This window comes from Prionailurus viverrinus, chromosome C1 (genome assembly GCF_022837055.1).
Source record: "Prionailurus viverrinus isolate Anna chromosome C1, UM_Priviv_1.0, whole genome shotgun sequence".
Lineage (NCBI taxonomy): Eukaryota > Metazoa > Chordata > Mammalia > Carnivora > Felidae > Prionailurus > Prionailurus viverrinus.
Window position 1 is genome coordinate 128453937 of NC_062568.1, and position 26698 is coordinate 128480634.

Below are 26698 nucleotides of genomic sequence, written 5' to 3' on the forward strand. Positions count from 1 at the left end.
CCACGTCCATCAAGTAACCACTGTTAACGTGGTCCAGGTTTGTCAGCATGGAAAAGCAAAGGGCCAAGTCCACAATTCCAGGAAATATCCTCATACTGACAATGCTGCGTCACTGAAAGCATTTTTTTTCTCAAAAAAAGGAATGATTTATGGGGGGGGGGGGGAGATAAAAAGATAGTGGAAGATATAAAATAGCTCAGAGAAAGGAGTCAAAGTGATTTCGTAGTTTTTTGAAGTAGGCTTTACGTAAATTTTAAGCTCCATCTAATCCCCAAAAAGGTATTTAAGGCAATTCCTAGGGATTGCGTGGGCCAAATTCGGGTTGGGGCAATGAACATAAGCCACAGCAGTGAGGCACATCCACACGCTGCCACCGAAGCTTGTTTCCTTGCACTTCTCTCCTCCTCCCGTCTCCCCAGGAAAGGGTGCTGCTGAGTTTGTCTGTGTGTGGCCAACATAGACACATCAGCAAAAAGGACAACCCTTCTGGTAAACAGGAGAAAGCCCCTCGGAGACCACCAAACCACAAACTAAAGACACAACTTCAAATTCTCTTTGATAAATAACAACTGCTTAAAAGCAGCACCATTAATGATTAGTGGCGTGTAGGCAAGGCCTTATTTACCCAAGAAAGAATGTTAAAAAGATTGACCGAAGGGGCGCCTGGGTGGCTCAGTTGGTTGGGTGTCTGACTTTTGCTCAGGTCATGATCTCACGGTTTGTGGGTTCGAGCCCTGAGTTGGGCTCTGTGCTGATAGCTCGGAGCCTGGAGCTTGCTTCAGATTCTATGTCTCCCTCTCTCTCTGCCCCCACCCCACTAATGCTCTGTCTCTCTCCCTCTATCAAAAATAAATAAACGTTTAAAAAATTTAAAAAAAAAGGTTGACTGAAGGCAGACTCAGTGGATGGGTGCTGTTATTTCTAGGTCTCCCAAGCAGGACATCATCCTACATGAGCAGTAACAGTATAGAGGTATGGCCAGGGTACAGCTCCTCACGTCCGCTTAGGTGCATAATTTGAATACTCAAGCTCTTTCATCTTCATTGTCGTTTGCCAGGGCAAAAGGTCTATTTCCATTTTTCAAGTGACCTGATTAATGGCTAGGTTTTGAAAGAGTGGCTGCTTTCTTAGTTCTGCGAAAACCCGAAAAGAAATCTGTTGGGAAAGTATGAATGTTTTGACACTGGTTCTTAGTAGAAGCTTTTGGACCACATTCTCACAGTTACTTCAGGGGACCTTGGTGGCCGAGCTGCCAGAATTACATCTGTTTGATCAGTGCAGATGTGAAAAATGCACAGGCAACAGCTTGGCAAGACCTGAGAGGCCACATGTCGGAAGATACTTTTGGTCATCAATTATTAATGGGCCATTTTGCAAGTCACATAAAAATAAAGCAAGAGCCTGAGATATCTTACCCCAAGCCTTCTAAATATGACAGGACCTTAACTCTTAGGTGAACAATTAGATTACCTGAAGCAAGAAGACATAACCTGTTCTGCTTATTCAAGGCTTCACTTCATTCCGAAGGACCCCGACTTTCATGGGCAAGCCTGTCCTTGTGGAATCTGCCCTCTCGTGGGGGCGCCTGGGTGGCTCAGTCGGTTAAGCGTCCGACTTCAGCTCAGGTCATGATCTCACAGTTTGTGGGTTAGAACCCTGCATCGGGCTCTGTGCTGACAGCTCAGAGCCTGGAGCATGGAGCCTGCTTTGGATTCTGTGTCTCCCTCTCTCTCTGCCCCTCCCCTGCTTGTACTCTGTTTCTCTCTCTCTCAAAAATAAATAAACAAAAAATAAATAAAAAGAATCTGTCCTCTCACTACACATGGCTATTGAGCCCTTGAAATGTGACTAGTCCAAACTGAGACGTGCCATGGAGCAAACTACACACCGAGTTTTGAAGGTTTAGTCTCAAAAATACAAACGTTAAAATACATCATCAATGATTTTTATATTGATTACACGTTGAAATGATATTTTGGGTAAATTGCATTAAATAAAATATATTTAAACTTATTTCATAATTGCTTTTTTCTAAATGTGGCTACTAGAATGTTTAAAATATATATAAATACTTTTCATTATATTTCTATTGGACAGCACTGCTATAGACCCATGAATTGCTGGAAAGATGGATATAACCTTTTGCAGAATGAGCAAACGTTTATCTATAGACCTTATAAAACAAGTATTTATCATATTCTGCTGACCTTGTCATTAACAACATTTTTTTTAATATGAAATTTATTGTCAAATTGGTTTCCATACAACAGCCAGTGCACATCCCAACAGGTGCCCTCCTCAATGCCCATCACCCACCCTCCCTCCTTCCCACCCCCATCAACCCTCAGTTTACTCTCAGTTTTTAAGAGTCTCTTATGGTTTGGCTCCCTCCCTCTCTAACTTTTTTTCCCCTCCCCAATGGTCTTCTCTTAAGTTTCTCAGGATCCACATAAGAGTGAAAACATATGGTATCTGTCTTTCTCTGTATGACTTACTTCACTTAGCATAACACTCTCCAGTTCCATCCACATTGCTACAAAAGGCCATATTTCATTCTTTCTCATTGCCACATAGTATTCCATTATGTATATAAACCACAATTTCCTTATCCATTCATCAATTGATGGACATTTAGGCTCTTTCCATAATTTGGCTATTAACAACCTTTTTAAGTAGAGTTCTTATCATAAAGCTCCCCTTCTATCACACATAGAGATGCAGTCTCATTAATTTAGGCTTTTTCTTGAGCCAATTTATATATGAAATGTAGTACAGTCAAGTAGTGCCTTTGAGGGGCACCTGGGTGGCTCAGTGGGTTAAGCCTCCAACTCTTGATTTCATCTCAGGTCAGGATCTCAGGGTTCGTGAGATTGAGCCCCATGTAGGGCGCTGTGCTGACAGCACAGAGCCTGCCTGAGATTCTCTCTCTCCCTCTCTCTCTGCCCCTCCCTGACTTGTGCTCATGCTCTCTCTCTCTCAAAATAAATAAACATTTTTTTAAAGTGTCTTTGAAAAGCTTCATCCTGACATCCCCCAATAATCTAAGATTTACATTCTCCTAATTTGCCATCAGTGATAAAATTTTACTTTGAAAACCACAATGTCCCTTCAAAACTAAGCGGATAGAACTAGACGGTATTATACTAAGCAAAATAAGTCAGTCAGAGAAAGACAAATACATGATTTCACTCATGTGGAAAACAGATTAACATAAGGGAAGGGAAGCAAAAATAATATAAAGACAAGGAGGGGGACAAAACATAAGAGACTCTTAAATACAGAGAACAAACTGAGGGTTGCTGGAGGGGTTGTGGGTAGGGGGGATGGGGCTAAATGGCTAAGGGGCATTAAGGAAGACACTTGTTGGGATGAGCACTGGGTGTTATATATAGGGGATGAATCACTGGAATCTACTCCTGAAATCATTATTGCACTATATGCTAACTACCTTGGATATAAATATAAATATAAATATAAATATAAATATAAATAAATAAGAAAACCACAATGTTTTCATTGGAATACCAACTTTGCTGGGGCAAATGGAATATGTGAATCTAGCTATCCCCCACATTCAGCAAATGTCCAGAGTCACTAAAGCAGGTGGGAGAACAGTGAGAGAAATTATGACAAGAAAGGATTAGGCCCACAGATTGTCAAAAAGAGAGTTCCTTTATTTATTCAGTAAGCAGCATTTATGAAATGCTCACTCCCTGAAAATCATGCTTCTATTTGTGATTTTCTTTTCCTAGGCTTAATGATAGAATGGACATATCATTCTCAAAAATGGAAGTAATTTGACAGAAAATGTCAAATGTTCACCAACTGCCACCTGTCTCTCATTACCTGAGTTTTGTTGTTATTGTTGTTGTTTATTCAGGTGAGGATATGACCACATTCTTAACAGATTTTTTTGGTTGGCTGGTTGGTTGGTTGGTTGGTTGGTTGGTTGGTTTGCAAGAATGAAACTGTACTGTTTCAGGTTTTTCAACAGCTTTCCAACTACTTCTCAACATCAACATTAAAGTTAAAAAAAAAAAGATGAAGGAATAAGTAAAGTATCAACTAATTTTCTCTCTTTATTGTGCTATTTGTTCCTTCCTCTCCCTCTTGAATCCCCACCCCAATACCTTCTTTTAATGGAAATGGCTTTTGTTTTCTGCCATAGAATGTTCTCCATGCTCATATACATGGAACATGAAACTTAACAAATTTGGAAGCCCACTTTAAGAATATAAAATTATGGGGGAGCCTGGCTGGCTCAGTCGGTTAAGCATCCAACTTCGGCTCAGGTCATGATCTCAAGGTCCATGGTTCAAGCCCCGCATTGGGCTCTGTGCTGACAGCACAGAGCCTGGAAGCTGCTTTGGATTTTGTGTCTCCCTCTCTCTCTGCACCGCCCCCCCACCCCACTCATGCTCTGTCTCTCTCTCGAAAAAAAATTAAAATAATTAAATACACACACACACACACACACACACACACACACACACGCACACATATATATAATAATGAATATAAAATTAGGTATAGGACCTTTCTTTTTTTTAAGTAGGCTCCATACCAATGTGGGGCTTGAACTCATGACCCTGAGATTAAGAGTCACATGCTCTACCAACTGAGCCAGCCAGGCACCCCTTAAAATTAGGTATAGGACCTTAAAAGGTGCCCATGCAAGTGGGGGGGGGGGGGTCTCTAAAATTTAAGCTTTGTTAGCTTCATAGGAAATAGCTCTGCTCATATAATACAGACATAATATATGTATATGCAGGGTTTGAGAGGCGGATTCTTTGGTCATTACTAAAATGCCATGATAACAATGCTTTTGTAGTTAAAAAAAAATACTTAAGGCTTTTAATAAATTGCACTAAACTTATTAATAAATTTAGCACTATTTATTGATTTGAGGAGAAGTAGCAGCTTTATGATGTTAAAACTTTCTATCCAAGAACTCAGTATAAATTTTTCCCCTTAGTCATGTCCCAAAGAATTTGCAACCCAATAAGAAAAAATAAAAGTTTGTACACAAATAGCCACGATACAGGAAAAGTGGAAAGTACAAATTGTAACATGTGAAACTGAAGAGAGAAAATACTCAAGAGAGTAAGAGCTGATCTGTGTAGATCTGGCACGCATGAAATGGAGGAAGGGAACCGTTAAAGGAGATGGGCACCTGGCAGAAAGGAAGCTCGGCCAGGGCACAGGGACACTCAAGAAGCAGTAAATACGCAGCTCGGTGGGGCTGGCATGCAGAGGGCACACGGTGAGCAAAGTGAGACAAGGAGAGCCAGAGGGCTGGAGCCCATCCATGCTAAGAATGCCAGGACAGAGGACTCTATCCTCAATTCTGCAGGGCAGTGCAGTTTGGGGCCAAGACAGGCCAAGACGAGAGCTCTGTTTTAAGATCAGTCAGTCAAGTGGGTGCAAGACCAATAGGAGAAGGGCCAGGGCTCATTAGAGTGGTTACCGTAGTCTACGACAGAGGGTATGAGACCTGCGCCAGAGTGAAAGAAGTAGAACAGAAAGGACAGGAAAGATGAAACACACCACAGGGCACCAGCAATGAGAATGCAACTACTGGTTAGATCAGGGAGGGAAAGAGAAGTGTTTCTGTTCTTATGCCTGAGTGAACAGCAGGATGGTGGTGCCATTAATACAGATGAATGAAGCGGAAGACCATGTTTGAATGAAAGACAATTTCTTTTCACATATGTTATATGTGAAGTTTAACATGTAAGCAGGCTATCCAAACAGACATCCTGAACTAGAGCCCAAAGTGGGAGGGCTGCCCTCTCTTGCTAAGGAGGGGGACACATTTCACAACTCCTCTGGAGGACCCCAACAGAAGAGCTCCCTTTCATAGAATGTTGAGCCTACTCACATTCTACAGGCTTCTCATCTTCCAGAGAAACTAACTGCTTCTAGACTCTTCCTCCTCCTACTCAGAAAGTGCTCTCCTTTAACATCTTAGAGCACAGCCTAGCTGGGACAGCCCTTGACTAAACTCTGCATCGTTGAGCAGGCAAGACATTATTCAAAAGCTTTGTGATGCCACAGGAAAAAAATTTCACCCAACCCATAGAACTAGGTAAATTCAGCCATATTTCAAAATAAAATTTATGCAGCAGAAACCAATACAAGGCAAAAGTCCAATTTTGTTTTAAACAGAACCTGAATTTTTAAAATAACAGTAACTCAGTTTCACTACCAAACTACACTTTGAAATTATTTTTTCTTATAAACTAAATGTGCAAAGTAATTACTAATAGAGGTTTGATACAAGAATATTATAGATACGATATTTTCCCAAACTAAAATTTGGGTGACTGCTGGTTCAAAGGTAATAGCCAAAGCTGAAAGGACAAAACTGACAGCTATGGAAAATGCCAGAATGCGTTTATTTTAGCAGTCACTAAATTTGCAATACTTGAGTGTTGGGGGGTGGTGGGGTACAGGGGATTTTAATTAACATGAAGTTATATCTTGCAAAACATTAAAATGTACAAACCTCGTAATGTTCATATTCATCCACATCAAATGTCTCAAAGTCAAAAAATCCATGTTGTAATCCCTAAAAGCAGAACTTGAATTAGTTTTTCCGCACCAAATTGATAACTTTTAGCCATTCCTGCTCACAAATGACCCTCACTAACCTGAAGGAAAAAGCTTGAAACCTTTCATTTATAACACCTATCTAGAAATCATCTAATATTAGTAATTTTGCTTTGAGACTTTCTTACAAGTGGGACTGAACACTTAGAAAAACATGAAAATATGTCCTGCAAAACGGATCTAGAGTCCTAATTTACATTGTTTTGTGTGTAAATAAATTAATTATGTATATAGGGGTGCCTGGGTGGCTCAGTCGGTTAAGCGTCTGACTTTGGCTCAGGTCATGATCTCACAGTTTGTGAGTTTGAGCCCCAAGTCAGGCTCTGTGCTAACAGCTCAGAGCCCGGAGCCTGCTTCGGATTCTGTGTCCCGCCTCTCTCTTTGCCCCTCCCTCACTTGTGCTCTGTCTCCCTCTGTCTCTCAAAAATAAGTAAATGTAAAAAAAATTTTTTTAATAAATTAATTAATTATGTATATAAAATGGAGCATACTAGCAAATATATAGTTAAAACCCATTTGGGAATGACGCAATTAATTCATATCAAACCATGACAGAATACCTAACAGTGATTACCTTTTCAGATAGGAGAAGAAAAATCAAATTTGTAGGTGCTTTTATTTTCCTTTCAGCATTAATGAGATACTTAGCATAAAGGGCATTTTTACTCAATAGGCCCTTATTTGTCCCTGCTTTGAGAGAATTTGTTTTACAGTAATAGTTTCTGACAGAGTACAAGTGTACTAGACTGCTCTTACACTTTAGAGGAAGAGCTGATATTTTTAACAACACAAAGAAAACGTGCATTACTCCTTTTCAAAACGATCCAGCTTGCTCAGATATAATATTTTGAAGAGGACAGAGTCTCTTCTTTTATGTCATGAAGCTATACAAATTATAATAGAGTACAAACCCACAGTTGCTTTTAAAAATTATGTATTCAAGTCATTAAAAATAGGAGAAACTGTTAAGCCAAGCTGTGGTGCATCTGTATTTGAAAATATTTTACAGACCAGTGTTTTCCAAAATGCAGAGCATGGACCACCTGCAGCAGAAGCACTGACGGTAACTTAGATCTAAAATACCAATTCCTAAACCCCATGCCAGAACTATTAAATGTGATTCTTTAGGGGTAGGACCAGTATTTTAACATGCCTTCTAGGTGATTCTTACACTCGATAAGGTCCGACAACACTGTTTTGTCGACCCCTACCGTTAAGAGCAAAACAAGTTATTTACATTATTTCATCTTTAAACAAAGCAACTCAGTTGATTCCAGTGAAAGCAGTGAGAAGAGTAAACCCTGAGCTATGACCTTCCTTCCTTTCTCTTCATTTAAAGTGTGGGTTTGTGTATGTTTCTGTGTATAGTTCACACACATATGAACTATGCGTGTGATGATGCCCATACAACAAAATCACAAAGATATGCTTCCTAAGAAGGTAACACTGCAGCTGTAAACTGTCTGCACTCTTAGGGGGCATGGTACTCATTGCCAAAAAAATTGCCCAGACCATGATGGCTTGTATAAGAGAGTGTGCAGGGGGGTAATGTGTCTCAGTCGCTTAAAGACATGTTGAACACTCTATTAGGTCTTTCTAAAATCTCATCTACATTCAGGTAATATTAACCCAAACATTTGATGAAACAAGAAATTTACAGAAGATGTTTTTCATGAACAAAGTACAGCTTCCCTCTATAACAGGAAGGATGTCATAAATTTCTATATCGAGTTACCAAGTTACCATAACAGGTGGGGATATTCCAGGGTGAACTCTTTCTGAACTTCATAAATTTATAAAATAAACAGCATGTACCAGATGGCAGAATAGGCGAAATAATAATAACAATAAAAATAACAACAATAACAATAAACAAATTACTTTCTTTCCCTCAGGCATATTTTTTAAATGCTATAATTAGGGTTCTTAACTTGTGTTACTAGAAGTCTATGTTGGTGACATTATTTGTGGGGTGGGCTAGAGTATTTTGACAGTTTTTAAGTGAAAAGAAAAATATTTGAAAACTATTTTAAAGTCTTACAGAGTTTAAATTCATTTTTAAATGAAATATCAAAGTCAAAAAACATACATAAAACAACAAGGATATTTATCATACCAATTTTCTCAACTCAAAATGTAGCAATTATATTATTATATTATATTATATTATATTATATTATATTATATTATATTACATCATATTATATTACATCATATTATATTACATTATGGTAGAGAAAAGAAACTGGAACAAGAATCACTGCCGATAGTGTGTTTACAGTCCTTGCCAATGGATTCTGCAACGTGTACATTCCTGACTGATAAATCATGGCTGCATGTTCAAGATGAAATGATGCACTTTGAACCTTCATTCAAATTCACACTACAACGTGCATGACTTCTCAGTAAATTAGTGCTTCTAGAACACATTCTTAAAATTCTCAAAAATATTTTAGATTAACTTCTCCATTATATATATGAATAACTAAATAACTATGCCTCTAAACTATACATACAGTGCATCAAATCACCCAGGGGGATTGTTCAAACAGACTGCAGGGCCCCACTACCACAGTTTATGGTTCAATCAGTCTTGGATGGGACCGAGAATTTCATCTCTAACAAGTCCCACGCTTTGACAAACCATTGATTCATAACATACCCTTGATATGGTAGGGAAATCTGAGTTAGAATTAGCCCTGCTAAGAACACCCTGTGGCTCTGAAACTGACTTCACCTCTCTGGGGTTGTTTCCTCGTCTATAAAGATGAGATAATATCTGGCCTACTTACTACTTCACAGAGGTGTAATAATATCCAGGTAGGAAACCAACATGGAAATGTTCTCCACACTGACAGAGGTGTGGGTTGGCTTCCTGTCTCTCCCACACCAAGCTCTAGCTTGATAAGGAAGCTGAACCAGTGACAAAGCAATGTCACAGGCAGAGCAGCAGATAGGAGTGATCCATCTGCCGGGGAAAAGAAATAATTTAAATGAGAAAGGGAAATCCCTTCTACCTCAATAAGGAGTTACAGAGTTACCCACAGACACCCCTTCAATTTGTCCAACAATCTATATTTTACAGATCAATCATTGTTCAAGAAGTGGAAAGCCTTCTGCTTACTGCCTGTCCTCTCTTCTCTCCAATGAAAAACAAGAATATTGACATTATTCCTTTCTCGTATTTTGAAACTACTGTGTCAACTACAGTAAGGAGAATTATTATTACCTTTCTGATTCCCTGCAAACAGTCGAGGATGGTGAGATTGTAAGTGCAATTTCCAAAGGAAGCATCCCTATAAATACACACACACACACACACAAAAACAAAACAAAAAAACAATACTAAAAATGTACATTCAGAATATTCAAATAAGACAATACCAAAGACAATTGAAGATATGCTTGTTTGGCTTCACAGCTGTCAACATGGTAAATTTATGCAACACATCAGATACTACTAGTTAACTACTCTTACATCTTAACTGAAGCATTTCTGAAACTGCTTTAATCCAATAGGCATAATTAATAAGAAAAGCAAATTCAAGAGCCTGAGCTCACAAGTCAGATTGCCTTCATTCAAGTTCCAACTCTGCCACATACTGGCTGGGACCTTGAACAACTTATTTTACTTCTGTGAGTCTCGGTTTCCCATCTCTGAAATGATGTTACTGATGGTATTTACCATTTACAGGATTATTGTCAGATTACATTTAATAAGTGGAAGTCCTGGAGCGCCTGGGTGGCTCAGTTGGTTAAGTCGTCAAGTCTTGATTTCGGGTCAGGTCATGACCTCATGGTTTGTGGGGTCGAGCCCCACACTGGGCTCTGCACTGACAGCACAGACCCTGCTTGGGATTCTCTCTCTACCTCTCTCTCTGTCCCTCCCCTGCTTGTTCTCTCTCTCTCAAAATAAATAAGTAAACTTAAAAAAAAGAAAAATAAATGGAAAGTCCTCCATGTAAGAGCCTGGCACATAGGAAGCACCTAAGAAATATTATGGTTTTTCTTGGTATTATTAACAATGACCTGAACTGTTCCATTAAGTAAAAGACTTATAATCACCAATGGTATTCTCAGAGAGGAACAACCACCTATCAGGAATATGGTAAATACAAGCATAAAAATGTAAGGAGGACAATGTAGGCAGGTCAACAGAAGCTAGCTGCTATTTTCCTGGATTAAATGACACCCCTCCTATCTACCCTCCCCCCCCAAAAAACAAAAAAACTATGGAAAAAGCAGTCATTCTTCCAAACAATCTCCTCTCAGGATCCAGGAGAACTTCTAATGCACCATGAAGTGTTGTATCAAAAGGAGTGGGAACCTACTGCACCGAAAATTGAGTACTTCATACTTTATTTAAGTTTTTAGAGCAACCTGCTTTAGGCAACATAAAACTGAAGTATCAAGTTCAGGTGAGGTTAAGCAAGAACTGGCACTGGAGCTTTAACACTAGCAATGTTGCAAGGTGTCCAAGGCAAGAAACTTGACCTCCAGGCTCTCAGTCTCTCTGCCCAGCCCCCAATGCTGACCCGAAGGAATAGAGCTGTCAGGCACCTGCCAATGACAAAGTCGAAGGCACCACACAAAGTTGGTTCAAGGGCAGCAGTAGGGAAGGTGCCAGAAGATGATGCTCCATGGGGAGAAAAGGACCTTTAAGTGCTTTAACATATAATTAACATAAAACTGAGTTTTATATCACCCAATGTAACTTGAACCTATGGCTGCTAAGTCATGAATTAAAATGAAGCTTCAATGTCACTGGATTTCAACATCCTGATAACCTAATATAAAAATAGGAAGTAAGCAAAGCAACTTAAAAGAAATGTTTAAGTTCTGAAGCTTCAAAGCTTTTTGTTTGCTGAAGCCTCGCTCAACAAGGGGCTTAAACCCATGACCCTGATATCAAGACCTGAGCTGCTTAATCGACTGAGCCACCCACACACTCTTGAAACTTCAAAGTTAACCTACGTTAATAGGAAGGATTATTCTACATATGTAAATCTGATTTCAAGACATTTTTTGAATGCTATCTGAACTCATGGGTCAGTGCAAAGCAAAGTAGCCCCTTTTCCAAATATCATGTAAAGACAAACCATGTATTAAAAAGCAAATTTTAATGGACTAAACCAGAGAAAGGTACAGCTTGGGATCTAAGACAAAATAGCAGTTTATATAAAGAATCACATACTCCTTTGCAGGCACTTGTCTCTTTGGGTCAAGGTTTCAGAATCTTTCATGTGTCATGGACCCCTTAGAAATCTGATGAAGCTTGTGAACCCCTCTTCTCAGAATGATGTTTTTAAATGAATAAAATAAAATATATATGAATAACAGAAGACTAATTCGATTAAATTTATCAAAATATTAAAAAAATAATTTATAAGACATATTTAATTATTTACTGTTTTATTAATATGTAACAAGACCTAGTAGGTCTAGTGATGACTATAATTTTGAAGAAGGAATGAACATAAATAATAAGAGATATGAAATATATAAGATGCATGTAAAAATTATAATGGGATATAAAAATGTCTGTAATTTCTATTGTGACATTCATATTGCTAATACTACTATAGTTTATTTCCAACATTTATAATTGAATATAATTAAGATAAGTGAAAACAAAGACACTTTTTGTCATCCAAACTCAGTGACTCTCTGAACTATCTCCGCAGACCCAAGATTAAAAATCACGACTTCAGGGGCGCCTGGGTGGCGCAGTCGGTTAAGCGTCCGACTTCAGCCAGGTCATGATCTCGCGGTCCGTGAGTTCGAGCCCCGCATCAGGCTCTGGGCTGATGGCTCAGAGCCTGGAGCCTGTTTCCGATTCTGTGTCTCCCTCTCTCTCTGCCCCTCGCCCGTTCATGCTCTGTCTCTCTCTGTCCCAAAAAATAAATAAACGTTGAAAAAAAAATTAAAAATAAAAATAAAATAAAAATAAAAATCACTACTTCAGTAAAGAAAAAATAAAACAAAAACAAAAACTTTCTTATTTAAAATAGTAAAACAATTTTAAGAACTGGAGGTGCTCTTATTCTCTGAAGTATATTTTCCCATGCCTAGACTCACCTAAATGAATTCACATAGATAAGTCATAGAAATGCTCCAGACCCAGTCTTTCTGACTGTCTGCAAAATTTGGTGAGACTGTCATGATATCTCTTGGCCTATCACAGCCACAGTTTTACCAGTGACTGAAAAGAGAGCTCTGGTGACCTGGTGATCAAATCTATAGACCTGAGAGAGGAAGACGAGTTAACATGCCATGTGACAGAATTAGGATATAAAGCAGTCACAACAGGATGGAAAGACAGGTAGAAATTTACAGCGTGAAATATAATAAGGGATGCGATAAAATTAGGTCACATTCTCACAACTGGGGAGAGGAGATGACACACCAAAGGACATTACACCCATTCCTCAGGAGAATTAATCTTCATGACAGCCGCACAAGGACAAATAGGTTCCCAAACCTGCCTCCATACTGAGCAGGAGAAATGGCTTATTAGTGGAACCTGGCTCCTACTTAGACAAAGGAGAGCAGCTATAAAAGTGAACAGACACAAAAACATGTTATATGTTCTCTGGGGGGAAAAAGTGAGAGAAAGAGAAGGTAGAGATGGCAGACTGAACACATGTATCTACCAAATCCACACTAAAAAGAGAATTTTGAAAGGCTTTTTAAGAAAGAAATCCAACAAGCTCAGGGAGAATAAGAGAGCAGAAGATAGCAATAAAATTGTGAAAGCTGGAAATCAGAGGAGTGGTAGTAAATTAGAAAACCAAGAAAAGGGAATATTAAGGTGACAAAGCCAGAGAATCCACCTAATTAATACTAGAAACGTCCCATAAGGCTCAGGAATTGGCAGCACTGGGTTCTTCTGGAGGTAGAATGAAGGAAGTGACTGACATAAGATTGAAAGTCCACTTAAGAAGCTGAGAGATTTTATTCTATAAAAGAAACATTATCTCCCATGTTACAAATCAATCTTCCCTGCTTCCCTTCCCTTCCCTCAACCACCCAATACAGTCAGAAGCATCTAAGAATGATTGGCCCTGGAAGGCAGCAAGATACCTGCCCCATACTACGTTCAAGTTTGAATTGGAGTATTGCTTCAGGATTATTTTTCACCTATTTTTTTCTAAGAAATGGAGATGGTTAGGAAAATACCAGGCTCCGTTAACTACAGAAGTCCCTTTGAGTCTGAAACTGTATCATTATTCAACACAACTGATGATCACTTTCTTCTCCAGGTATCTCCTCTGGGTCCTTCCCAACAGAATTTAAACACTTTCAGGTCTCTACCATCTTTAAAAGAAAAAAAAAAAAAAAACTGTCCCAAACTTTCTTGACTCGACATCTCCCTTCAACCACCACCCTCTCTTGAGACTCCTCTTTAAAACAAGACTTCTTCAGGGGCGCCTGGGTGGCTCAGTTGGTTGAGCATCCGACTTTGGCTCAGGTCATGATCTCGCAATTCATGAGTTCAAACCCCGTGTCGGGCTCTGTGCTGACAGTTCAGAGCCTGGAGCCTGCTTCCGATTCTGTGTCTCCCTCTCTCTCTCTGCCCCTCCCCTGCTCATGCTCTGTCCCCCGCCGTCTCTTAAAAAGTAAAATAAAACATTAAAAAAAAATTTTAAAACAAGACTTCTCTGAAGAATTACTTCTCCTCCTGCTCCATTTTCCCTCCTCTCACCTCTTAACACCCTCTGATCTGTTTCCACCCTCGTCCACACCACAAACGTGTCACACTAAAGTTACCAATTATCTTCATATTGCTACGCCTGGGGGGCTTTGTTTTTAATAGAGATAAAATTCACAATTTATCCTTTTTAAAATGTACAAGTCAGTGATTTCTTTTAGTATATTCACAATTCCTATTACCACTAATTCCAAAAGAGCTATAGCCCCCGAAAAAGAAATTTGGTGCCCATTTACAGTGACTGCTCACTTTCCCTCCCCACTTGCAGGCAATCAGTAATCTACTTTCTGTCTCTCTGGATCTGCTTCTTCTAAACCCAGGGAACATTTCCCAAGCATCATTTTACTGAGTTTGTCAGCAATAATAATACTCCTTTGAATACTGTCTTCACTGGCTTCCTGGAGTTTTCTTCTACATCTCCACACACTGCTACTACCCAATCTCCCTGGCAAAGCCATCCTTCTCCTCCAAATCCTTAAAAGTTAGAGCTTCTCAAGGTTCAATCCCAGACTCAAATTCTTCTCACTCCATGCCCTCTCCCTAGTCCAGGACGAGTTCCCATGTATCAGCATCACCTGGATGGTTCCTTAAACTCAGAATGCTGGATCCCACCAGCAATCCTGATCCAATGGGGACAGAACCTGAAAATCTGCGTTTCTAACAGGTTTCCAGGAGGGTACTGATGAAGCTGGTAGAAAGGAGCACATTTTGAGAACTGCCCTACACGATCTAATCCATATAAACTGCCATCAATCTACCAATGACCCTCAAATTTCTGTCTCTAGCACAAACTCCTTAAAACTGCAAAACAGGGGCACCTGAGATGGCTCAGTGGGTTGAGCATCCGACTCTTGATTTCGGCTCAGGTCATGATCTCAAGGTTCGTGGGAACCTCCCTTCCTCTGCCCCTCCCCCACTTGCTCTAACTCTCTCTCTCTGTCTCTCTAAATAAATAAATATACTTTTTTAACCACATACATGACCTTCTCATTTGGGTGTCTTAAGGCATCTCACATCCATTGTGAAAGAAGACCCTCTTGCAGCTGCCCCCCCAAAACAACAACGATAATCCAGTCCTCCAGCGCTATCCCGTAAAAGAGGCAGCTTCCACAACCCCTCACGCTAGAACTCAGACGTCCCTGCATCTCTCATTCCCCTTATCCTGTCCACCACAGTGTCCCATTACCTTCCCCTCTTAACTGCCTGCACTGACTTCTCTCTGATACCCCGCCCCCGCCACCTCTCAGGTGGACTCCCGCAACAGCTTTTCCACCCCCCACCTCTCCTTGCTAATCAGTCTTCTAGCAGCAACCAGAGTGATATCTGTTTTAAAGCACATCAGATCCAGTCACTCTTCGACTATAACCCTTCACTGACTTCCGCTGTTCTCACAGGAAAGTTCAAAATGTCAACGAATGTATCCTCGTGATATCTGGCCCTGCCTGCGTAGGCCTCCTCATTTTATGCCCCTCTACAATCTGCCCATCACACCTTGCCTGAGGTCCTCCGAGAGGGCTCTCTGATCTCACCACAGGACCTTTGCTCCTGCTGGTCACAGGTCACCTGCTGCCTTCTGCCTAAGTTACCCTACCTGTCCTTCAGATCCCAACTCAAAGATCAAAGTCTCCAGGGAAAAACCTCAACCCCACCCTGGCTAGAGCAGGTCCCCAACTTTTTTTTATTGTACTTAATCAACTATAGTTTGACATATCGTGGCATGCTTATTTGATTCTCTGCCTCTCTCTGTAACAGCCTCAAAGAAGACAGGATCTATACATTTTTTACTTACCCTTCTCTCCCTAGTACCTAACATACTGCTTAGCACAAAATAGAGATATTGAATAAACATTTCAATTAAGTAAAGGAGCTTGTCAAGTGATATTAAACACACTTTTATTTTAACCCAGACACTTTAGAGAGACTATAAAGAGCTTTTACAACTTACATCACTACACTAATGTGATATAAAGTTTTAAACTCCCACAGTTTTTATCGCAACTACAGCTCCCAATTGTTTACGTAACTCCCAGTTTGCTTTTTCACTCATTTATCAATGTATTCATTCACTCATTCATTGACTCATTCATTCATATTTATTGAGCCAAATATTTACTGAGTTGAATAAGAGGACATGTATTGTTTGTTACCTCTCCCACAAAGGACCACTGAAATCCACAGACTTCAACTGTGGGAAAAAGTATGCACACCCAATGCTGTCTGGGGACACCACAGCCCTTACCTTTATCTGTCACGATAGTTTTACCATGCATTGCATTAACTCCCTTAAATAGGTAAACACCATGCTGCCCTTCATTCAGAGAGAAGTTCATATCCCAACACCCAGGGTTTCTAATCACTCATCTCTGCTGAAGAAGAAATCCTACATTCCTCCCCAATATGGAAGACTAAGGTTACAGACAACAGTTGTTCAGACACATCCAAATACAAATTTAACCCAACCTCATGCTAGACCATCTAAACTCCATCCATCACAACAACTCTCTTTGTAAGTGTGACGTCCAGCATAGTAGCCAAATGAACCATGAAAGTATTATGAAATGATTATAAAAATCCACTAACTATGACCTTGGGAGTGGCTGGCAGTCAACAAATATTTGTTGAATGAAAAACTAAATGAATATTTGAATAGATGAAGCAACTGGAACTTTATTATATTTTTGCATTTATTTTCCAGAGAAGCAATAGAAGAAACATTAAATTTAAGAAAACTAGAACCACCATCCACAATGAGATAAAAAGAGAAAGTGCTGAATCCCACTATTGTCATAGAGCATAGGCTCCCACAAAGTGATTACTGAATATTCAACAAATTTCAGAACCCAAATTAGCATTGGTGGCTGTATTTACACCACAGAAATCAACAAACCCTTTTTACTTACAGAGCCTGTTTACCAACATACCACTGCTTGTAGCCTAAGAATCTAGACATCACTGTGAAAGAAGCAACCTTATAAATGTTAATAATGAGAAGCCAAAACGGGAGATGAAAGAACATATTCACACAAAGCAATAAGAAGGCATTTCCGGTAATGAAGCTGTTGGAAATAAAGAAAGAATAAAGAACAGAGTCACGGGGTTTAAAATGTAGAGACTACAGGGGCACCTGGGTGGTTCTGCCGAAGCGTTTGACTTCAGCTCAGGTCATGATCTGGTGGTTCATGGGTATGAGTCGCATGTTGGGCTCTGTGCTGACAGCTCAGTGCCTAGAGCCTGTTTCGGATTCTGTGTCTCCCTCTCTCTCTGCCTGTCCCCCATTCACACTCTGTCTCTCTCTGTCTCAAAAATAAACAAACATTAAATAAATAAATAAATAAATAAATAAATAAATAAATAAAATGTAGAGACTACACTAAAGAATACAAAAGAGCTGAAAGAAGAAACATCGTGGATGGCTATGATCTACGTATGTTTTAATTCCATGATTCTCTGTGAGTTCTCTGGATAACAAATAGTTAGGAGGTATGCCAATATCTTCAGAGCAATGGGTTGGAAAGCATCTCAAAGATTCATCTAAGCACCTTCCAAGCACTGACCTAAATCCAACTACACAACCGCACAAGAACGTGAGCTTCTTTTAAAAAAAAAAAAATTTTAACGGTTATTTATTTTTGAGACAGAGAGAGACAGAGCATGAACGGGGGAGGGTCAGAGAGAGAGGGAGACACAGAATCTGAAACAGTCCCGGGCTCTGAGCTGTCAGCACAGAGCCCGACGCGGGGCTCGAACTCACAGACTGTGAAATCATGACCCGAGCTGAAATCGGACCCTCAACCGACTGAGCCACCCAGGCGCCCCAAGAACATGAGCTTCTTTTTTTTTTTTTTTTTTTTTTTTTTTTTCAACGTTTATTTATTTTTGGGACAGAGAGAGACAGAGCATGAACGGGGGAGGGGCAGAGAGAGAGGGAGACACAGAATCGGAAACAGGCTCCAGGCTCCGAGCCATCAGCCCAGAGCCCGACGCGGGGCTCGAACTCACGGACCGCGAGATCGTGACCTGGCTGAAGTCGGACGCTTAACCGACTGCGCCACCCAGGCGCCCCGAACATGAGCTTCTTAAGAACCGGTAATGTGTCCTTTATGTCTGCATGCCCAGAGTCTAGCACAGTGTTGGGTCCATTGTTTTAGATGTCAAATGAATGAATAAATTATCACTACCAGGAAATCATTCATCTTATATCTGAACAACTCTAGTGGCTGGGAACAACTGACCCAACAAAACAAAAATTATATAAAACAATTTTGAATCATAAACTATGTACAATAATGAAAATTCAATCTAGGTCATTGCTGTGCAACAGAAATATGATGCTGTCCACAAAAGAGAACCAAAATTATAATTTTAATTTTGTTCAAAACCATATTTAAAAAAGTAAAAAGAAATAAGTGAAATCAATTAGTAACATATTTTCTTAATCAACATAATTATAAAGAAGACATTTTATATTTTTTATACCAAATCTTCAAAATCCAATATATATCTTTAACTTACAGTCTCAGTTTGGACTAAACAAATTTCAAGTGCTCAAAAGCACTCAAAGCTGCTAGCTACCATACTGGACAGTTCAGCTCTAGACTATATTGTATGAATACCTGGGAACTAGACAATGCCCCAAAATATTCACATAATTATCCAAACTATACTTGACTTCCAGTCTCTGAACAAATCCATGACACATATGTACCAGCTCCAGAGAAAAGAAAGAGCTGATTGCTTGTATCACCTAGGCTACAAGATGAAAAGGTATTTGATGAGAATTCGTAGGGAGAACAGAGCCATCTCCCACTCAAAGAGCAAAATCAAATGACTTCATGGGGCAGCAAAATCAAAAGCTGAACACAACCAGTACCTAACAAACACAGAACACAGAATCTCCTGCTTTTCAGATTTAATGTAAGGCCATACAGTAATCTCTCTGTTCATCTAAAGAAACGGATATGTAAAAATTCATTTCTAAATCATGGCTTAAAAGGTTACATAAAGTCAGCAGAATAGGATCTGTTTAGAACTAACAATAACGGGCACCAAAAAAACAGATCAAGCACTGTGCTCTGGGCCTTTTATCAACATGTGAGTGCCACCCATTTAACCACATTAATTCTGCTTCACAGATAAAAATAATAGTAAATTGTCTTTAATCCAGGTATCGAAAAGAGCTTCATCTACAAGACATTCAACAAAATAACTATGTTCATTAATGTAAATGATTGCAATCTTTTTCTAAACCACCTTTATCACTGACTCTTCAGTAGAAAGTCTGGTAACACCCATCTGGGACCATAAAAATAAGAATAACAAAAAAAGTTATCTGAACCAATTTTCACATTGAAGCACTGCCATGTTCCAAAAACAGAACAGATGTAACTCACTTCCTTACATGTATGTAGTTAGTGGGTCATAAAGACCCTGACAGTTGTTTCTGTTCTCAGATCCTATATAATGGTGCTTATTTACCACTATAACAAGAAAAATCTGATAAAGAGACTGCTTTTCATGGTAGTCCAAGTTACTCAACATGCCCTAGCTGTTGAGAATGGATTCAACAGTTTGTACTGGTAAGCCATCTACTTTTATCTATTTTCAACACTCATGAAACTGGCACAACCTCAGTACTCAAAACTAATGCAGATCTTTCTCATCATACCAAGCATTAAAAACAAAGGTTTATTAAACATCCATGAGGGCAGAAATAACCCCAAAGATCACCACTGAGAAGCAAAGAGGTAGCCATCAGAAGGAAAAATTGAAAATGAAAATAAAATCTTTAAAAGGATAAAATAAATTGTTTCTATATTTTTGATACTCAAGAGAAAAACATGGTAAGGAAAACTTTCCCTTTGAAATACAAAGTTAATTGCTAAATACTCTTTGACAAAAATCACAATATCATATTTAAGCTAACAAATATCTGGCTCAACGTTTCCTGTGAATAGATAGATTTTATAATAACATCTAACATCTACCAGCACATGTTTACTTTGCTTTAGAAGAAAGAAGGCAGCCTAATGCCAAGTTCTAAGTGGTTGACCCCTTTGAGCCTTTGTTCAGAGACCTACAAGTTCTGGCATGCCCAGATGATCTAGAGTCATTGCTTCAGAGATTTCCCACTAAGACTCAGCCACATTAAGACACAGCTCAGCAACAGGGATATCACTAAGGGTCATCCCCAAAACACAACAAACCCCTCCCTTAATACAAAAGGTACAGATTCATTTTAATGACAAATGTCATTAAAGGACTGCCTTTGGGAGGTTTGTGGGTCCTCTGGTAAGAAAGGTTTTCTAGTCTCACACGTGCTGTAAGAGAAAAGTTGTATGTTCCTGTTCATAGTAGATAAAATGCTATCATTTGACAAGCCATCTATTTCCAAGACTCTCAGGAAACAACATAAAAACAGTTCCACAAATGACAGCATATTATTCTAATCCCAAGAGATCCACTTTGTTCCACACAGGTGTGGATCAGGAAATGTGTCCTAGAATGTTTCAGAACACTGGTGCTGCCGGATAGGAACAGAAACTGCAGGGAGTGGGAAGGGATTCAGGATGAAGTACTTTGGAAGAGCTGGCGTTAAACTAAGTCAAACAAATCTCTCTATTACTCAGAGCCATTCAGAATCTTTAAAATGAGAATGTGCTTTTCATTTTTTTATTTTAAGTTTATTTTATTTTGAGAGAGAGAGTGAGCACATGAGCAGGGGAGGGCAGAGAGAAAGGGAGAAAGAGAATCCCAAGCAGGCTCCTCACCATCATCATGGAGGCCAAGGTGGGGCTCAAACTCACAAACTTCAAGATCATGGTCTGAGCAGAAACCAAGAGTCTTACATTCAACTGAGTGAGCCACCTAGGCACCCCAAGAATGTGCTTTTTAAACCTCCAAGACGGAGAGTTCTAAACTTATTTGACCTTTGAATCTTTTTATTATTTTTATTTTTATTTTGCCACAGCAGATCACATAGAGCCATGTTTCTCAAACTTGGCAGCATACTGGAATTATGTAGAAAGTTTCTGAAAATCCCAATACCCAAACCTAATACCCCAGACCAATTATGTCAACATTTCCAGGAGTAGAACCAGGCACCAGTATTTTTTAAAACCTCTCAGACTTTTTAAAACCAAGTATAAGAACGAACATAACTTTGGGAAATACTACCTATAGGTCTAGCCTCTTCCCCAAGCTAAAATAAAATAGCTACACAAAAATGCATTCCTGGGCCTATCCAGGAAGAGACTTGCAAAAAAAAACAAAAACAAAAACAAAATAGAAAAACTAAACTAATAGTTGGAGATGGAACATTCAACATTCAACCAGCTTTATTCCATTGGGTATCAGCAGAGCACCCTTACCTCAGCCTCACCTCTGTACCTAGTCAATGTTTGTCATGTCATGCTTTCTGTATTTGTCTTCAAAACTGGGACTCTGGATGTTCTTTATTGTCTGTACTGCTTCACTCCCCACTTAATATTATATGCCATAGAAAACTTGATGTTAGCAGATTTATGAATCATCATCGATACTAAAAAAACTTACCAAACTGACACATATGGATCAATAAACAAAGAAGTAAGTGTAAAACAAATTTAAAAGCACAAAAGACATCAAAATGAAGAGTTGTGCAATTTCCATGTTTTGCAAGGCTTAGAGTTTTCACAAATACTGTTTTATGAACGTCAGAGAATGCAGATTTGAAAACCACAGCCACTGACTGCCAAGAAAACAATCTGAGAACTGCACTCAGAGTTGGTGGTCTCATGGGACCTTAGACAAGCACAATTAATATGAGTTTGTAGAACAATTGGTCAATAGTATAGACTATGAATCTGGTAGTACGCTGAAAGGAAAAGTACCTAAGAAGATTCACACCAGGCTTGCCAATTCAAACTCTGCTGACTCTGACCCTAGAACTGAAAGGCCCTTGTTCCCTGGAAGGCCAACTGCCAAGCCAACACTAAAGATGGATGGACTCAAAGAACTGAAGTAGGTGAAAAATACCCTCTTCCTCTAGTTTTCAGCCAACGTCACTCTTGACAAACACATTGGCTATCCTTAATACAAGCAAAAGTACATTTTTTGACACATTTACTTTACAATTAAATGGAACATCCTAATACTGACTTGCAAACAGTAACATCACAACACTCCTTGAGTGTCACAACAGCCAGAAATTCAACTATCTCTAAAGTCTACTATAATCAATGTAATCAAGACTAAGCAGTAAATGGGGATTCGGGTGAAGGTGGTCAAAGGTACAAACTTTCAGTTATAAAATACCTACTGAAGATGTAATGTACGACATGATGACTACAGTTAACACTGCTGTTAGACTTGAAAGTTGCTAAGAGAATAGGTCCTAAAAGTTCTCCTCAAAAGGGGGAAAAACTTTTTTTTGTAACTCTTTGACATGATGGATGTTAACTAAATTTATTGTGATAATCATTGATGTCAATTACATCTCAATAAAACTGGGTGAAAAAAAAGAATAGGCAGTAAAGTTACCCAACTCTTTTTATTTTTATTTCCCTCATCTTTACAGAATGTTTACCTAAGGTAATATAAATCTATAATCTACAGTTTTTTAAGATAAATCCAAAAGAAAAACCTCAGTCAGACAGTCCTTTCAGTTATAGTAATGTGCCTGTACTGCAAACATCATAATGTATAATATCCTGCCTAACCTACCATTATAAAAGACAAGCTAAGCCATGCAAATGAAATCACAGTACCTAAAATCAACACCTGGATTATTATTTTCCAGTTTTCATCCTAGCATGAAAAGGCAATCATGGTACCTACCTCTAATATCTCCTCCAATCCCCAGTTTCAGGTTTAAACCTCCTTCTTCAGTATTCCCATAGTACCTATCTCCTGAATTGAACAAAGCACGACAATTGTCTTACATACCTACACACTTACAAACTATGCACTGAGTTCCCCAGAACAAATACCTTGCTGTCCTTATCCTCCTAAGATCCATAAGACTATCACAGTGACTAGCACAGAAAAATCCATAAATAAATTAATGTATCTATTCCCTGGCACACAAATAAGAGCCCAATCCCAGTCCTCAAGAGAAGAGTCAGCCATATTTGGTGAAGAGTCACCCATGCAAACAAATAAATACAAGACATTTGCTTTAATTATGTATGTAGCAAATGTAATACACAAAATGCAATACACAAAATATAATGGGGAATTACAGGCAAAGGACCTACCAAGCCTCTCTAGAAAAATGAGGAAAGGCTTCACAGAAGAGATTGCTTAGATACATTTTTATTAAATGAATAAATCTTGAAGAAGAGCATTATTTAAGTTCACAGTAGCCTTAAAACTTCTTTATTAGAAAGACATTAAAAGTATAGAGCACAAATGGAAACAGGAATTTGATGGAGGGGCACATAAAGATACCAGCCATACTTTGACAAGCCTTCAAACTGGTCTTCATTTTTTAAAAACTTTAAATAATAAAGCAATTGCACTTAAATAGAAGTTCTTTCAAGGCTTCTTGTTTTTTAAATGAAAGTATTAAGGCAGGAGTAGATTTAAAAAAAAAAAAAAATCTAGGGCACCTGGGTGGCTCAGTCGGTTAAGCGCCAGGCTCTTGATTTCAACTCAGGTCATGATCTCACAGTCGTGGGATCAAACCCCATGTCTGACTTTATTCTGAATGTGGAGCCTGTTTGGGATTCTCACTCCCTCTCCCCCTGCTATTCTCTCTTGCTTTAAAAAAAAAAAAGTCTAGGGGCCCCTGGCTGGTTCAGCAGGAAGAACATGCTACTCTTAAGAGCATGCTACTCAGGGTCATGAGTTCAAGCTCTATGTTGGGTGTAGAGATTGCTTAAATAAATAAAAACTTTTTAAAAAAAGGGTTTTAAAAATCTAGACAATGAAGAGAAAATTATAATTTAGCAACAAATAGTGTAAGAAACCTAGTGGATGACAGAATCCAGATTACAAATAAAGGCCAAGGCAATGATGGCTGACCAGAACTGTAAGATGGTTGTTAACAATATTACATTAGCCTTAGTTGGCCTGAGGTAGAGACTAAAATCAACTCACATCTTATCTTGATTAGGAAAAAATTAAGCTTCTTCAGTCTAATTCCAGAAAACTATTCTGGAATAGTATTCTTTCAACTAAATTCTTTACTAAAATTTAAAAAAAATAGGAGGGGAGCAGACACCTAGCTCATTAAGTTGGAAGAGCAAGCAACTCTTGATCTTGGGGTCATGAGGTCAAGCCCCATGTTGGGTATAGAGAGTACTTGAAAAAATAAGTAAATAACAATAATAATTTTAAAAATTAATGCTTTACTAAATCATAAATATACTACTTTGTGGTATTTTCTTTTTCAAATGTATAATTTATGAAGAGTTTGGAGTTAGAAATAAACACAGCTTAATGTAAACACAACTCTTGATGTCTTGGGTTATCAGAAAGATACAACTTAGAGTGCAGGGCGCCTGGATGGCTCAGTCGGTTGAGCATCTGACTCTTCGTTTCAGCTCAGGTCATGATCTCATGGTTCGTGTGCTCGAACCCCAACTTGGGATCTGTGCTGACAGCAAGGAGTCTGATTGGAATTCTCTTCTCTCTCCCTCTGTCTATCCCTCCATCAACTTGTGTCCATGTGCTCGCTCTCTTTCTCTCTCCCTTCTCAAAATAAGTAAATAAACGTTAAAAAAATGAAAGCTCAGTTTAAATGAGTCTGATCCTTTCCCAAATCTCTGTCAGAATTAGTCTTGTCTTCTATTTTTGTACAACCTAACTATTTGACAGTTAATTATGTGCCTAGAGGTCTGCCTGCCCCAACTAGAAGCTGAGATCATTAGGAAGAAATACTTCCTATTCATATTTATATCCTTGTGGAAAATCCTTATTTCTTATTAATAATAGTAACAGTACTAATAACAAGGAGAAAAACAAAAGCCAGGCATAATCATAAATGAATTACTTCATTTAATCCCCAGGATAGCCCTAAAGCCATTTTACAGAAAAGGAAACTGAGGCTCAGAGAGAATAAATAACTTGCTCAAGGTGCTTGTACTTACCACATGTAGTAAAAAGCAGAATGAGCCTTTAAACCCAGTATCTCGGCCTCCAAGACATATATTCTTAACCACTTTGTTTAAAACTTAGTAGAATGATTAATATTATTATTATTACCACAATGGACTGAATGTTAGTGTCCCCCCAAAATGCACATGTTGAAATCCTAATCCCCAAGCTGATGGTATTAGGAGGTGGGACTTTTGGGAGGTGATTAGGTCATGAGGGTGAAGCCCTCATGAAGGGGATTAGTGCCGTCATAAAGGGCACCACAGAGATCGTTCTCACTCTCATTCTACCATGTGAGGATACAAGTTAGCAGTCTGCATCCCTCACCAGAACATGACCACCCAGATCTCGCCTCCAGAACTGAGAAATACCTTTCTATTGTTTATAAGCCACCAAGTCCATGGCACTTTGTTACACCAGCCCAAACTGACTGAAATAATTATCTTTTTCTAAAAGTTAGGATTGTATTTTACAAAGGACTTTCAAATTATAGAAGCCAGTAGAAGGGGAAGGCAAAAAACAAGCTTTGTCTCCATGTTAAAAAGCTCCTATACATAAACTGTCAGTTTTTATCTGTCCTTCAATCGCTAATTCGTTCATACTCTAGATTGCTGGAGGACATTTTCCTCTCACTACTCTCCTCTGACTTCACTGAGACAGTCAAGCAGATCAAGAAGATCAAGCACATTAGGGCAATATCTCCCCATTCCTCCTCCCCACCTTGGCACCTACCCTGTGCCTAATTAAGGCCCTCTCCTGTGGCCTGAGAAACAGAGGTGGGAGCCCCTTGGATCTTAAGGGATTTAGTATTGATTTATTCATTCAAATATTTACTAAGAGCACTTTTAAGTGTCGGGCACCAGGACCTGCCCTCTGAGTTTACAGGACAGTAAGGAAGTCAGACAAAGAGGCATCCTCAGTCTTTGCTATTCCTTCCGTTCATTGTAATTGGTAATATGAGATTAGTAACAACAATAAGAAATGCATATGCTTGTAGGTTTGGACATACAAATAAGCAAAAAGGTAAAACTGTTAAAATCATTCATAATTCTATCAGAAATGACTGTTGTAGGAGTTTGGCTGTATGTTCCCTTCCATTTTTTAAACAGGCTCAAGTTTACCTGAAATTTTTAAAAGACCATCAGCTGATGGGGCACCTGGGTGGCTCACCTGATTAAGCATCTGACTCTTGGTTTCAGCTCAGGTCATAATCTCACAGTTCTATGACTTTAAGCCCCACATCAGGCTCTGCACTGATCCTGTGGAACCCACTTGTGACTCCCTCTCCCTCTCTCTCTC

At 39.1% G+C, this 26698-nt stretch overlaps 1 protein-coding gene across 6 annotated transcripts in view; it reads right to left on the reverse strand.

Moving 5' to 3' along the window:
- CDC14A (cell division cycle 14A) overlaps positions 1 to 26698 on the reverse strand; it is a 207130-nt gene that overhangs the window by 102893 nt on the left and 77539 nt on the right. For 5 of the 6 annotated variants that reach the window (XM_047870590.1, XM_047870592.1, XM_047870588.1 and 2 more), the window contains exons 6-7: positions 9842 to 9908; positions 6509 to 6571 (exon numbers count right to left, since the gene is read on the reverse strand). In XM_047870590.1, the coding sequence (XP_047726546.1) occupies positions 6509 to 6571; positions 9842 to 9908 (130 nt within the window). The remainder of the gene's footprint in view (positions 1 to 6508; positions 6572 to 9841; positions 9909 to 26698) is intronic. The other variant, XM_047870589.1, reaches the window with a different exon arrangement.